At 42.3% G+C, this 15,754-nt stretch overlaps 1 protein-coding gene across 2 annotated transcripts; it reads right to left on the bottom strand.

Annotated features, from left to right (window-relative positions):
• Positions 1-2,002: 2,002 nt before the first annotated feature.
• On the bottom strand, positions 2,003-5,034 carry fgf17 (fibroblast growth factor 17). Of its 2 annotated transcripts, none has more exons than XM_028996201.1 (5): positions 4,711-5,034; positions 4,587-4,623; positions 3,858-4,035; positions 3,241-3,347; positions 2,003-2,527 (listed from the first exon to the last, which is right to left on the bottom strand). In XM_028996201.1, exons 1-5 carry the CDS (start codon positions 4,740-4,742, stop codon positions 2,237-2,239), a joined length of 645 nt encoding a protein of 214 aa, XP_028852034.1. In that variant the 5' UTR covers positions 4,743-5,034; the 3' UTR covers positions 2,003-2,236. The 2 variants fall into 2 exon arrangements, with proteins under 2 accessions (XP_028852034.1, XP_028852035.1); XM_028996202.1 differs by having other exon boundaries at positions 3,858-4,002.
• Between the last annotated feature and the right edge of the window lie 10,720 nt (positions 5,035-15,754).

Here is a 15,754-nt window from a genome sequence, read left to right as displayed (position 1 = left end):
GGATTACAGGGTGACCAGAGGGATGAGAAGCAACTGGAATCCTTCCTCAGTCCCCAGCACTAAGCTGAGAGAATGTAAAGAGGAACTGATCTCAGAGTTAAGGACCTGAGAACAAGACTGCATCCCGCCCTCCAAAAGAAGCGCAAAGAAGCGCTTCAGGCACACAAATAAAATGCCTTTGATTGTAATATTATTATCTTTTACATTACATTGGGTTTTTAAACGAGTTATTTTGCAGGCTCTAACCTGTAGGTTTTGCAGAGATGGTCTGTTCCACCAGGGGGTGGGAGCTCACCTGTTTTAATGAGAAGACAGCGGCATGTTTACCTGCCTCAGTGCAACAGAGACCCCTTCTCGGAACCCATCGCCACCATAGTAAAGTGAACTCTTTACTGAGAGGTGGTCAGCTTGCTAGTAAAATGGTAGATTTTTTATGGAGTGCCATCGGTTAATCAAGAAGGGGCTCCTTGCACCTGCTGCCTACAAGGGTTCGTTTTTACGACTCTCAGCTCGCCACCATGGTTTGAAGAACATGCAACGCTAAATAAAGTGAAGCAGACGCAATAACGTGTTAAAAATACATTTAAAAGGGGACTTACAGACTGTTACACAAGCTAATAAAAGGCAGAGCTCAAATTTCATTTATTCTTACAATACAGTCAACGAAACGTAGATCTGACTCAGTTCTCGGGGTACAGAAAGTCTCCACTGTTGGGGTCGTGTTTAATGCATGAGACAATTCAAAGGGCACATATCTGTATTGTGTCGGCGGACAGGATGCCGGTCCCCCACGGATGAGCCGTGCTTTGGCCCAGGCCTGAAGCCGCCAGTGCGGGACAGCCGCCACTCATCCTTATGGACTTCCTCCCCCCTTTCATGGACCGTTTTGTGTGGCACTACCGAAGGTTATGCCTTTGAGGGGGGGTACTGTCATGATCCGGTCCGGCAAAGGTTACTCTGGGTCCGGAGTTCAGACCGGAGTTTCATGTTCGTCCTGTGTATAACCCTGATCGTGTTCACCTGTGTATAATTATAGAATTGTATAAAGCTACCCTGTTTGTGTCTGTTCGCCGTCGGATCATTGTTTGGTGATGTTTCCCTTGTCTCGTCTACTGTGCATTAAACCCGTCTTGTGACGTCGTGCGTATGTCCAGCCAACGTGACAGTATATTGTTATCTGCACTGCAAAACATAATGGCTTGGAATCACTGGGCAACATAAGGCAATTAATGTTTCTAATGTTCCCTTTTTCAAAGCACAATTTTCTTTATCTTTATATGCTGTTCAAAAGGTGAAAGTTGTGCAGCCATGGGAATGAGCCGTTGTTGTAGGAACTCACATGTTCCTCAACTCAATTCTAATAATTATGTAAATTTTCATGCCGATTTTGTTGCTGTTATACCTTCCAACTCTCAATCAAATAATCTGTTTTCATCAACTCAACACATGCAGATATCGTAGAAAGCTACAAATTACACAGAATACGACTGAAGGGAAAATGTCTTCAGTCTGAAAGCAGGAAAAGATCTTGTGTACTTTCTACCAGTAATCAATTAATCAAAATCTGTTAGTTAAAATCAAAATTAGTATTTTTTAATGTGTTTTGAGATTAGGCTGAGAAAGCATGTCATGTATCACCTGTTTTATGCTTTTACAAGCCACTAAGGTTTTGAACACTGCGACCAAACTGAAACAAAAAATACTTTTTGTGAAGAGTTCGAATCCCGAGGCTCTGACCTTGCGTGTGGAGTTTGCATGCTCGCCCTTGGTGTGTGTATGTGTGTTGTACACCCTGTGGTGGGCTATCAAATCTGACCCAAGACACAAAACAGATACCTTCACCTCTATAAAGGGGGACTTGTGGTCAGCCAAACTATTTCGGGGGTTATGACTGAAGCAACTTTTTTGGGCCTTAAATGGATTTGAAATATGTAAACCCAAAAGCTGTTAAGTTTATTGATATTTCTACAAGCATTTATGTCTTTTCATTTAAAAAGTCCCCTTTTATCTCTTCACACCATAAATGCTTACTTGAACACAAAACACACACAGGATATTAAATATATACATACATTTCATTAAGCATCTTATCATATTTACATTCAAGCACTTTACAACCTTTCAATCTTTTTTGGGGATTTTTTTGGCATTCCATACCATTTTATAGGAAAATATAAAAATATATATAAAGTTGCCTCTTCTTTTTTCATAAAAAAAAGTCCACTTTTTGTCTCTGTCAGGGTGCTGTATGAGGTTTCCTGTTGCGCTTGGCTCGTCTTGCGGACGGAAAGCTGATGAACTCGAAGTGTTTGAGTCGGTCTGTGTTGGGGAAGGGCAGGGGACCTGTGTGGAGCCTCTTGATGAAGTGGACCTCGCGCTGGTTCTCCCTGGTCTTTGAGGCCTTTATTGGCCTGCCTTTCCTGGAGAAGGCCATGTACCAGCCCTTGTATTTGGCGTTCTGAAAGGCTGTGTAGTTGTTCTCCAGAACAATCTCTGTGAAGATGCAATCCCTACCTCTGCCGCTGGCCTGTTGGACACAACAGTATCACCATTAGTGTTTTGAAGCTCGGTATGACTAATTTTTGTGTGAATTTTAACAATTTATTTGTAGCAAAAAAAAAAATATCACCCAGCAGCCCAGTATGAACTGTTGGTGCCGCTGTTCAATGATTTACTTTTTCAGTAAATATCTATAATATAACCAGAGAATAAAAGAATTAAGAAAAAAACTATTCTGTTAGGATCAAATCATCCACAGATTCATCAAAAAGTTTTACCCCAAAGTTTATTTTACTCAGAATCAACATTTCAATCTTTCCATATGCCTCATCCCATAATGACAAGATTTCCTTGATTCTTTCACATGGTAAGAGGACAACACTGAATACATCTTTTCCACTTCCCTGCAGGAAGCGACACGCTGACTTCTGACCAGCTTCAGGCTGGGTGTGAGGAGATTTTTTGTCCTGGCTGTGCACACTGTGTCCACCAATCGGCATCATGACTCCTTATGCTACACACATCATTCCTTATACCACAGTAAACTTTATAGTATTTAAAGTCTAGAAACAGTCCTTTCTTTCTCTGTGCATACTTCATTACACACTTACAATATAGGTAAGTGTCTGCTAATAAGAGGCCAAGTTAAACTATTAAGACAAATGTGGTCTTACAATATTGTCTTACAATAAACAAACAAGTAAGCATAATGAATAACTGAGAGGTAAGAATATGGAATACCTTTCCAACCAGTTTCCCCCTCCGGTTCATGCAGAGGTACCTTCCACTTTCCGCGCCTTTGATCCGAACACGACTTCCAAACGTGTCGGTCTCCACATACAGCTTAGCTGCGACACAAACACAATAAATACACTCTACGTTTATTAATGTGTAATTTTGTGGTTTTCAAAACATGCTTGGCTGCTGATTATGATTATGATTGATTTAATTGCAAGATTCTGTCTATGATAAATATTGGGATATAACAATAAAGGTTTCATTCTGGCCTACCGTCATTTTAAATGTATTCAGAACAGTATTTTTATCTATTTCGATGTACATTGAAGTGTATTTTATAAGCCAAATACAATACGCAAGAAACTATAAATAAGCCAAAGTTACGTAAAATAAGCGGTCTTGGCAACAGTGCTATCACAGCAAAGTTGCCAGTTCTGCTTCTTTTTAAACGTTACTGTATAGGCCACTTGACACCTTGTAGAAATCTGCTGGCGTCCGCCAGAATACAAAATGCCTGAAGTCAATAAGCCGTCATGTCTGGGGAAAAACGAGCAGTTTCGAGACCGTCGCAAAATGTGTCAGTGCCGTCGGGGGACGCGCACGGTGCCCGGGCGGCTCACCGAAACTGTTGCCGTCCTCGGCGGTGGCGGCGACCTTTTTGCCCTGGATCTGGACGTGCTTGCCGCTGGTTCGGCTGTAGAGCTGGTAGACCCGGACCTGCCGCCGGCTGAGCTGGTCCGTAAGCGACCCCTGTTCCCTCACATACTGGTTAAAATTAGGAGAAGGGTGATTCTCCCCCTTTTCCAATGCAAAGGGAAAAATAAAATCACAAAATGTCTCTCTACGTCTAACTGCTGTCAGCATTAGTCAAGTTAGACACGTTGACCAGCTTGCTCTGCTCCCATGGCTCCGTACATGCAAATTATGTGTCCCATTTGTGCAATAAATCTAAGCATTAATTTCCTGCAAGCGTGGCAAAATAAATACATAACACAAATGGAAAAGTTGTATATTTATAACTAATATTCTAGAGGTATTTTGCACATAACTGATCTTAAATTTTAGCCAAACTTTACAGCTTGTCATCTAAGCTATGAAATTTGATTGAACTTTAAAATTCTACTTACAGTTATGAAGGGTTTGAGGTACAAATTGGCATTGCACGAATGCCAAATAAAGAGTTGTTAATTATAGCTGGTAATTTTGGTAATATTCGTTAGCTACAACATTCTTAATCATTTTAATTCTGTCTGGTAGCTTGATGGCATGAGCAGGATTCAAACGAGTCCTAAACTTCAAGTTAAACATCGGAAATAACTCCATGATAAATGTACAAAATTGATATTTACCTGAGCATGGCACCACACTACGAAGAAATGAAAAGATCTGCGAAATGACAACAGAAATTTGGCGTCATTTTACTCATCAGTCAAACAGTTGGATCGAGTTTGCAGTTTGGAGGAGAACCCTTACATGTAAAAGCTGCGCTGGTTTATACCATACATTGTCCAACCCTGAAATGATTCGGAGATCAAGTGTGTGTTTCTCGCTTCCTTCCAGTCGTCAGGCAACCCAAGTCCCAGCCATTTACTGATAAAGGGCGAAGTGTGTCAACACCCCCTCAAAAACACATCTTCGTGGGGAGGGAAGTTATAATCCAAGGGAAACGCACCGAAAAATGTATCCAGCTTTTTTAATCGAGGCGCCGTCCGCTTCCATTATATTCCTGACTTCTGCTTTTTGGGGATGAAAACACGAGCCGCACGTGGAGTCCCCGGCCGGTGAGTTGAGGTGCTTGCGGAGCGCTCCCCGGGTTAATAACGTTGTCACGACCGGCGGCTGGCCGGTATTAAAGGCGCCTGGGCGCTCTGCGCGGCTCGGCGAGGGTTGCCAGATGCATGGACACAAACACGCGTCCGGATTCGTGCAATCGCTGACCGGGCAGACTTTGCAAAATCCCCCACATGCTTGCGTGCACGCGTGTGACGTTATGCGACGTGTAAATGTAACACGTTTTCCGTAGCACGCACAACACCGACTTAAAATGCTCGTGAATGCCGAACCTGCTTGAATTCGACGGGCCTGGCAACCCTCTGTCCCCGACTGCGCCAAATGATCAGAAGTCAGGATCCCTCCCCATAGTGCGACGCTCCCGTATGGATTTCCAGGTGTCGTGCCGAAATATCACCCCTACCTATTTTACGCTGATATGTGTTTATTTCTCGAGCACGGGGAGTGAAATTCGTCCCGTAATAACTTTCCTGTCAAGCAAAAGGTAAACAAACCAACTTCAGAAAATAATTTCTAGAACATGTCCCGAGAACTGAAACTCAGATTAAGAGAAAAAAAAGTAGCAGGAAGCGGGGTAAAAAAAAAAAAAAAAGGCCGTGAGTGAAACTAATTTCATCTGGATGTGTTTTAATTCGGGCCCGACGTAATCGATGATCAAAGTTGACGCTTATTACGCCGTTTGTGATGCATTCAGCCTGTAATCGTCCTCTGTATTTAAAGTTTGCTGATGGTCCTATCTCCTGCGAGGGGCTTGGGGCGGTCACGCCTTTTGCTAACGCGCCGGCCCTAATAGTAAAACAATGGCCCGTTTTAATCACGGGACACCGGCGGCTCCTTCGTCGGAATCCACATTGCGCGCTCATTAATTATGCTAATTACCAGCAGACAGGATGCCCGCTTTCCGACAGGCACGGCGATCGGGGGGCGAGAGGGGGCTCGTCTTTATTTTTCGTGTGCATTTTAAACGACAGTCCGATTTCTTGTTTGTGACCACCTGAATCCCACCCCGTGCATGCAGAATTAGGACGATTATATCATGAGATTTCTTGTTTTTTTTTGGGTTCTGTCACGTGCGCTAATACATTTTAGGGGCATTCTGTGTCCTCTCAGCATATTACTGTTTTGGACTGGAAACTATGACTGTGACTTCATATCACTGACAATATTTCCATTATTGGCCATACATTTTTAATTAAAATAATGATGTAAAAACTCAAGCAAAACTTGTTCTAATATTACTTATGATTAAAGAAATCACTACATGTTCTCCCGAAATGCAATTTCATCCATTATTTTTCCTCTTTCCATTAAAAAAAATGTCCCAGCAACAGGGCATCATCTCGTTCTACAGCCACGAACATTTTCCCTTGAAGCACATGCAGTTGGCTTGCACCACTGGTTTTACGGTCAGATGCAACGGAGACCGGGCTTTTCAGACGAACGTATGCTGAGCTCTTGTGCCATTCCTTCAAACCCCAATCTGTACAGCTAACTGTAGGTAATCTGGGTAGAGGGGGTCCGGGGGGCGGCAGGGTAGGAGAAGGAGCTTTTGCTGCAGCTCGCCTCATCAGTGTGGAATTCATAGAGCCCCAGCAGGATGCCATGGGTGTCGGCAAAGTTTTTTGGGAGTCGGTTGTTTAAGAGCAAGGATGACAGAGAGGGAGGGATGAGAGAGAGAGAGCGAGTGTGTGTGGTGGCTTAATAAACAGCACTTGCCCTCTGTAAATTTCCCACCGCCCTTAGTTTACAGAGTGGTGGAGAGATCTGAGGGATCTTATTTGTTCATGTCTCTGCGTGTCCAAGAGGCGCTAATCATGCTTTGAAATAACCTGATGTGCAATAGAGAGCAGGTACATGATGTTAAAGGAAGCTATGGGTGATTTGACATATCTATCTATCTGTCTGTCTGTCTGTCTACTATTATATGTCTGTAGTATGTCAAATGCAGCAATTAGTGAAGTTTTTAACAGTCTTTATCCCAGTTGTTCTCAGATAATACTGTACCATGGCTGTCAAGTGAAAGGACGATTGGTGGTCTCCCAACAGCTCCAACCACATCGTAAAAAGACTCTGCCATAAAGACCAACTGGCCTCTCTTTTTTGGCCTCACCGAAATAGAGACTAAGCTTCAGAAAGTGGGTGGTCCGTCTAAAGCAAAATAAATTGGCTTGGATTTACAAAGAAACTGATCATCAGTAATACTTTCACTGATAGGGTCACCATTGTTGCGTCTACCTGTACAGGGAGAGATTTGTAGGCACATTTTCATTTCTCTCGGCTTAACAGATCATTGATGTCCAACCTGACACAGACCATACTGCGCTGTAACATTTACAATTTATTTTTTAGCGATTTCCCTCAGTTCATAACGTGTTCGGAATGGACAAGTCTGCAATTATCATAAGTCCGTTGACCCTTAGATATACCCCAGCCATTTGCGAGCTGACCATTTGAGTTGCCAAATTTGACACAGCTGACCCAGGCAATAAATTTGAACTAGGTCTCCCTCCCCCATTATCTGTAATGAGGCCAAACCCCTCACCTTACACACATACACACACGCACACACTCACGCACTGAAAAAGACAGACATGGTTATGAGTATACACGTTGACTGCTAATTGCTGTTGCATCTTGTTTCCATATCATCATGCTGTCACATACAGACAAACGTCACCAAAGTTAGAATGCAAGTGACTTTCTTGGACACCATTCATCATAAAGATTGGTGATGCTGTCTAGATGCTGTCTAATATGTCAACCCAAAATGTGTAATATGTGTTCTGTAAAGGTCATACAGTCGGATTTATACCATTTTCTTTCCCATTAACCACTTATAGACAATTGTGTCCTGGATCATCATCCTGGAAGAGAGAAAAGAAAAGCCATGATTTCAGAAATGATTTGTCACAAAGGTGACAAATACACAAATGTGATCAATCATAACCATTCTATATGTACTGTGAAGTAGTGTGATAGAATGACATAAAATATATATTTTAATAATATATAACATAATATATACTTTCATAAAATGAAACAGCAATCTGATCATTTAGAATATTTGTAAATGTAACTCACTATGCTAAATAGAAGTATCACTGGACTACATGCTTAGTTACCTAAAATCAGAGTACCTGTTCCACCTCTATCACCAGTCAGAGGCAGGCAGGCTTTGATGGCTTCATCTGACAGAGCTTCATCCGTCAGAATTCAATATGGGTCATGTGACCACAGCAGGGCAGCAATGAAAATAGCCAGCCGGAGTCTGGCGGGGGCCTCGGAGGGCACCGCAACATCTGTGTTATTTTTAAGGAGCAAAATGTCACAGAGCAGCAAAAAGACTAAGGGAACATGTGCAAAACGTAAGGCACAGGGTCAAGTCAAAGCCACACTGACAGTGTGGTCAACATTGTTAATATGGCAAACGCTGAGTGCTTTGAAGTTCTACTGTCATGAGTACAAGCCTGCTGATCTTAATTGTGCCACTGAAATTGTAAAAAAAAATAGGCTGGGATAAAAAATTCACTTTATCCTAAATCAGAATCACAAATCTAACCCTAGATTTAAAATAGTACACATATCAAATGATCCTCAAAGGATCCCAATCATCATAAAATGTAATTTTGTTCATACAGTTGCTTTATTTTAAAATAAGTCAATTATATGACAAATAAAAATACTATGTTTTCTTCACATGCTCCGACCTATAGTTTACATTTTTTATTAACGGTGAAAAAATGAACGAATTCATTACCAAAAATAAAAAATAATGATGCAGTGCAACTAAAAATATTTTAGACACATTCTAACAGTATTCAGCATACATTAAGACAAGGTATAAAGTCTGTGCAAGAATGGATTCCGATCATGTATTCCCATTGCATGCTGCTTTAATGACATGCAGTTACTTCTATAATTACATGTATAATTAGGGGATTTGCAATACATAATTCTTGATAATATATTGAAGCAGTCTACTGTGTTTCTATCTGTGAGATTCTTTATTGAGATTCTTCTTCTTCTTCAGTTACATAATGAACATGAGATGACAAGCCGCACACATTCACACACACAAGAATGCACGACTTCAATGAGAGTGGGAGCATCTCAAAAATGTGACCTCTGCACACCAGAATTAGGAAAAATAGCCATTTATTTAAAATTTGTTATGCATCCAAGCTGCTGTGACCTCATGCTCCCAGTGGGAACATTAGTCCTTTATATTTGACTGGTTTGGGATTTCAAGCACCATTAATTGATTTATTCTCTCATCAGATAACAGCAACACTTTATCTTGCCTACATCATATGCATTTACTTTCTCTGAGGTCTTGTAATGTATTATTTTCTCATCTTTGCTGTTATTCAATTTTAGGTTTAAATCAGATTCTCTGAACATCAGACATTACCACTGATTTCCTTTTAAGTCCCATAAGTAAAATTCTGGTTGGTTTTGGCGATACTGATCGGATACTGGTAATTTATACGAAAACTAAATATGATTGGAAGATTGAACCAGACAGGCTGGGGCCGCCGCTTTCTGTGATGTCACCAAGCCATGATGATGTGTGAGGAGCAGTATTTCAGTTGGAATGTGGACAGAAAATAAAAGAGCAAAAATATTGATATAATTGTGCTAGTTTTGATCCAATACTGATACCAACTTGGTATCGCTATTATTGATATTTAGGATCAATCCACACATCCCTAATTGGTCTCAAAGTTGATCGCAAATTTGATATCGAAACAGAAAGTTAATCATAGTAAATGAATCAGTGTTCTAATAACCAAATTGCCCCACAGGCCTGTCATTGGATTGCTCGCCACATTAACACATTCACAGTATGGTAATGAGAGTCAACCAATGTTCACTGAGCCAACTGCACGTACTCATAATAAAGCCATTTCACTGGAGAGTGTCCCCTGATGTGACGGCAAAGTAGATCTGGGGCAGTGGTCTTGCCTGTCCAGACCTCCTTTCCTGATCCCTGTTTTGCACTTCACACCTGGTCACCAGTGACTGCACTTCACGCTGGAATTTTCCATTTTCTATTTTCTCTCTCACCCCCCACAACCCCCCACGCCCTTCTCTCCAGCCTCGCCAGTGAGACAAGTGACCAGCGACACCAAGACTGGGCTCTCTCTGTGTTCCAGTTACTCCCATGGAATCTCCCAGAACTCAAAATACCACATAATGCACATTTATGTCACATTCACACAAATATTTTGTGAAATTCTTTGCCTTTATTTATTTTTTACATTTGGCGCATTTCAGTTGAGGCAGACTTAAAACAACAGATAAAATCGATCAGTCATATTTATTAAGAGAGCACAGCCTTTATAGTGTTACTGTTATTTCAGTACAGGGTTAAATACGTTCCTCTTACTTAAAAGAGGCTGTTAAAGGGCTGTTCTAGGTTTGCCACTTGTATATAAAACAATACAGAGTCATTTGGAGACGTAAAGGTTTTTTAAAAAGAATGCATGGTCGCTGGTCGTGGGAACCTGGTGCACTTTTATCGGGTCAGCCCAAACTGCCCCTTTACCTGTCTCTGACCTCAAAGGGGGGTGGTGCTGACCCCTCGTCAATCTCTCCACACATCCCTTGCGTTCCGATCCCTGTATCCACATCAATGAGCTCCTCACCTCCAATCTGGAGGCAGCATCTCATGGTGCTCAACCTGCCTGGGATGCTTGTCTTTGGCATCAGAGTGTGCATCAGGCCTCTGATGGCCGCCATCAGTCACATCATTGGGACTCCTAATGAGTCAAACAATGGAATGTGACACAATTGGGGTCTGAGGAGAAAAGTGGCCTTCAAAGTGAGGGGAGAGGAAGGTTGTTTAAATAGTGTGCGAAAAGGTGGAACGCCAGGAACATATAATTGATGGCAAACAGTGAATCTGCAGACCTGTTGGTTTCAAGCGTCCCTCAATCGCCGTCTTAAATGTCTAGTGTCATTTAAATGTCTAGTGACAAATCAAGGTACATTACTGTGAATATTCAAAACTATTCTACTGCCAGTTTTTTATGTGGGTCACGTAGAATAAAACACTGTCGATGACTTGAAATCACCGGCCAGTCAGTGTCAAACTAGATTGTCCAAATCAAAACCTTTCACAATTACACAGACAATGCCAGTCCAGGGTAATGGAGGTTCGTCTTTGATGGTGCAGGGGGTCAGGGGGTCAGCGAGGGAGCAGGGTAACAGGACACCTCCATAGACAGCACTTAAACAGGCAGAAAAAAACACAAGCTCAGCTCCTGTTACCCCTCACCTGCATGGCCCAGCACACTGCACGCTCCCCCTGCAAGTCACTACAGGATAGCAGGAGTACAGCGGGGCAGGGGCAAAGAGAGGGAGATGCATCTCTGTCCTCGCCTCTGAGTGCTAGTGGCCCATTTTCATATTGAAAGCAGAATCGGTTTAAGTTGAGTTAACAATATATTCCCTTCCAGCATATTAATTCAAACAAGTTCATTTATTCAAATCTTCTTATTAATAGGCAATAATTAAGATAGCTACACTATGAATTCCAGGTAGCTCATAATAATCAATTAGATAACAGTATCAACAAATGCCACCATAAATGCTGCAGATGATGCATATGAGAGGGTTAGTGAAGTTAAGGCTTCTAAATAAATAAATAATATTAGTAGTAGTGTAATTCCAATACAAAATATTTAATTGTATTATATTATTGTAATAAATCATATGTGACGCTTCTGTGTGGAGTCATACATGTTCTAAATACATGGCATTCTCAAGTAAAATACTTGTTTCTGGTGGTGGACAGTAATCTTTATTTAAGTAAAATTGTGTGTATCTCTTCCATTTTGGAAGACTTTTTTACTTAAGCTACATTCCAGATATAAAATATATTACAGGTATGTTATGTTAATATTCAGACTTTCCTGACATTGTGACCAAAAATGTACACATTCATTTTAAGTTTATGAGACATACTAGGGGAAAATGAAATTTTCTAACCTTTGTTTAATTATTAAACTAAAAGTTGCAAATAAGACTCAAACCAAAACGTTTTTGCTCGCAAATCATATTGTTTCATAGTTACTTGGTTTTAACTAATGAACATCATTTGCCTCCAATGTTTAGGGTGTATGATAATTAAAAAAATGTCTACTTAGTGACAGTAATTAGCAACAACTAAAACCAGTTTATTAAGAAACAGTCTTGTTACAAAAAATGTCAACAAGTCATAATAAATAACTGTGCTTTAAAATACTTAGAAATGCCTTTGTATTTTTACACAAGAGGAAGTCTAAAGGGAGGACCTCTACTTTTTCCAAGTACATGGTTTCTCTCTATATTTCTTTTACTTTTATATTTTATTTTATATATAAAATATTTTAGATTTTATAAATGTGAAAAAAAAATACAGGAGAGCAGTGTCTTGTTCTGGTTGTGAAACCTCATCAGATGGAAGAGGAGAACATGGGACTCTTCACACAGGGTTTTGAATGGTCTATGGTTACGTGTCAGTCCAGATAGCAGCTAGCATTCCTGAGAACATATCTTCTGTCCCACTGTCTTTCTAGTCCTTCACCACCTCGCTCTTTCTCGCCGTCTCCCTCTCTGGCTCTGTGTGACATGATGGTCATGCATTATGCACCGTGGTTGACAACGAACTTAGATAGCATGCGAAGTTTGAGAAGAACGAATTCCTAAAATGCAGAGGTTCTAATATGTAGGTGGATAGAAATAAATCCCATTAGAAGCATGTTCATTGATAATAATAATTTCCAGAATAATCAAAGATTCTTTGTTTTTTTGGGGTTTTTTTTTCTTCTGTGTCTCTCGCCCTCTATGCAACCCCCTCCCCTCTCTGGGGCTGTCAGGTTTGAAGGGCAGAGAGAGAGGACCACAGCAGGGGGAAAGGTCTGGCTGTCCATCAGCATCTCTGCCACCGTTCCCAGCGTTCCTGTCACACTCCAATTAAAGAGGCAGCCACTCTCACGGTCCGCCTCTCCCTCGCTGTATGCCGAGACCCTGCCCGTGTAACGTCACACGCGCGGAAAGCCAAGTCGGACCGTAAAAGTTCTCCATGCTACTTAGCCGACTACTTTTTGACAGAGCTGGCTTGACGTGTTTGTTTAACATATTTTTTAACGCTGATAATGACTCACTGGGGCTGTAATGGGACTTAAATGCAGTCTGATGCTATTCAAAGTTGAGTGATTAAATCAAAGTCAGGAGAGCTTTTCACTTGAATAAACACGTCTTTGTGAGTTTCGCGGATTCCACTGATTTCTGCCTTCACCATTTTTTCTTCTTCTGTCTCCCTCGCTCTTTCTTTTTGTCCGCCCCTCAAATCTCTTTCAACAGTTCTAAGAGTCAGAGGCAGCACAGAGGGGGGAAAAATAAGGGGGGGGTTCTCAAATGATTTTGTTCCAATGTGCAAATACACACCTTTCACTCAGGCCCCGGATAAAGGGGGCAGCCGCCAGTGAATGACATCCTGTGTGGTACTGTATCCCGCCCGCTCCACCCCCCGCGTCCACCCACCCACGGCACATTCGTCCTCCTTCAATACACAAGCGCACCTGAAGCGTGAAAGGAAGGTGAAAATGAAGTCTAGTTGGGGGAGCATTAAAAAAAAAAAAAAAAAAAAAAGAAAACTGGCTTATCTCCCGGGTGGAACGATGCCCTCCCCTATCTGACACACAAGGGGCCAAAGGGGGCTGACCTGAATGGGAAACAGCATGTCCTTTAACAAAGACCTTGTTAGAAACAATTAGTCCCGACCGCCGAGTTTGATTTGGGTGGCTAATTGCCAATGTGGGGCTGAGGCGGTCTGAGGTCGGCCCAGGGTGGGCTGGGGGCCCTGGCCGCTGGGAAGACCCTGCGCACCCCCCCATCTGACAATGGCAGCTTTTCTTTCACATTCAGGTGCTACAGAGTAGGTATGCTTAAAAGACTTAATCCCGCATTCAGGGCTCAACAAGAGAGACCTTTCACACTGAAAGGTGGCACAACACTGTTTCAGGTACGCCTCTGCCCCCACCCCTCACCCCTCATCTCCCCTGGACAAGAAAGGGGAAAACAATTACCTAAATTATAGTGATTTTTAAAAAAGAAAGGCAGGGAACTTGATCTGGAGTCCTCACGAAGGACACATCAGACGGCCGCTGATGGACCATTTTCAAAGACTGGCACCTAACAAAAGTCAGTTAAAAAGTGATGGGGCGCCGTTAACTTTTGAATGACACGTGTAAGCTGAGTGAAATACTATATACGGAAATACGTGACTTCAATTTGCTTGTCAGATGTACCTCACGACTCTTACATCCACCTATAGACATGGCAGCTATAATCCCCCCACCTTTCCCGACTTGCTGCTTCTTTTTTCGGCAGTCAGGCTTCACACACACAAGTACCCCTTATTCTGAAATATCACCTGCTTTCAGCTCCTTTAATCACTTGACTACATTCCTTCATGCAATTTACGAAAGCCTCTCATGTACAGGTAAAAGGGGGAAGAATTTTTTGAAGGCAAGTGAATCCGCCCATACAAGCTGAGACTTACGGATCGTGACTGAACACTGAGCATTTTTTATTTTTTCCAACCAAGCCGAGGGATTCCAAAGTGAACTAGAGCTGTATGTAACAATATTGACTCTGAATGTAACAATAAGTTACAATAACTGTAATAAAACAATATTGCTGTAAGTAGATATAATTCTGTTGACACAGTATGTTAGAATGTTAATAAGGACGAACACAGAGGCATTTATTTAACTGCTGCGGTTTCGCAAAGTGACATTCATTAACTAATTACAGTCCCTCGGGCAAGGCTCAGGGTGTTGTTTGGGGCTACAATGGTAGTGGAAGGATTAGTAGGATTTGGGTTTGATGCTGTGACTTTGTGTGTCGGGCAGTGAACAGTGACCTGAAAATTTACATTTACGTCCATTAGCCTTTATCCAAAGTCACTTTCAATCAGTAGTTACAGGGACAGTCCCCCTGGAGACACTCAGGGTTAAGTGACCTGTTCAGGGACACACAGGGTTTGAACCTGGGTCTTTTAGGTCTCTTGGTTCATAGTGTCTAACCCACTAAGCTACTACCAAATTTTGATTGTGCACAAATAACTGTAAAATTACCATGCATGTGGTACATCTTAGTGAGATATCTGTAAAATACATCAGGGGTTGTGTTAAAACGGACAGACTCGGTGCTCTGCATCACAGGCCCTCAGCTCTCTGACTTTCTCCATCACATGCCAGCCACATCAAAGGGAGCAATGGAGTGCCGGGCCCGACAAATGCACAAGTTGTAAAACTTAACAAGGTGTGAATGTCCCCCTGTTGCCCTGGATCTCCGATGTGCCGCAGCCTGTTGAACTCCTTTAGGGTCAGGGTGCCAGCTCCGGGGGAAGGGATGTTTGTAGAGGAAACATCAGGTGGTTGGAGCAGGCCTCTGCCGCCGCCTGCGTGGCCCTGAACGCTCCTGATTTATCTGTGCATTTCAGAATTATGTTCCTAACCTCTTCACCTCTCCGCCATTTGTGTGCTTCCCCCCGCGCTGTCCGGGCAATAAAACAACCGTGCACCTCGGCCCGGCCCCCACCCCCGGCTCACCTCCGCTGCATTTCTCCATCTCCGGTGTCGCCTACAGTTCAGTGTGCATGGACGCCTCGTCCCCAACAGGCCTGGACACCGAGGGGTGACACTGCACTGCTGTGCATTCCTAAGCACAAAAA

Source organism: Denticeps clupeoides, chromosome 11, assembly GCF_900700375.1.
Source record: "Denticeps clupeoides chromosome 11, fDenClu1.1, whole genome shotgun sequence".
Classification (NCBI taxonomy): domain Eukaryota; kingdom Metazoa; phylum Chordata; class Actinopteri; order Clupeiformes; family Denticipitidae; genus Denticeps; species Denticeps clupeoides.
The sequence above is the reverse complement of the archived record's forward strand: the minus strand, read 5'-3'. Positions and strand labels throughout refer to the sequence as shown.

What these genes read in the sequence shown, in the direction of transcription:
- fgf17 (XM_028996201.1), bottom strand. Translation starts at nt 4,742, where the DNA reads ATGTATGGTATAAACCAGCGCAGCTTTTACAT. An exon ending in TAGTGTGGTGCCATGCTCAG is followed by an intron (nt 4,036 to 4,586) that starts GTAAATATCAAT and finishes GCATTGGAAAAG; the next exon opens with GGGGAGAATCACCCTTCTCC. An exon ending in CGAGGACGGCAACAGTTTCG is followed by an intron (nt 3,348 to 3,857) that starts GTGAGCCGCCCG and finishes TTTGTGTCGCAG; the next exon opens with CTAAGCTGTATGTGGAGACC.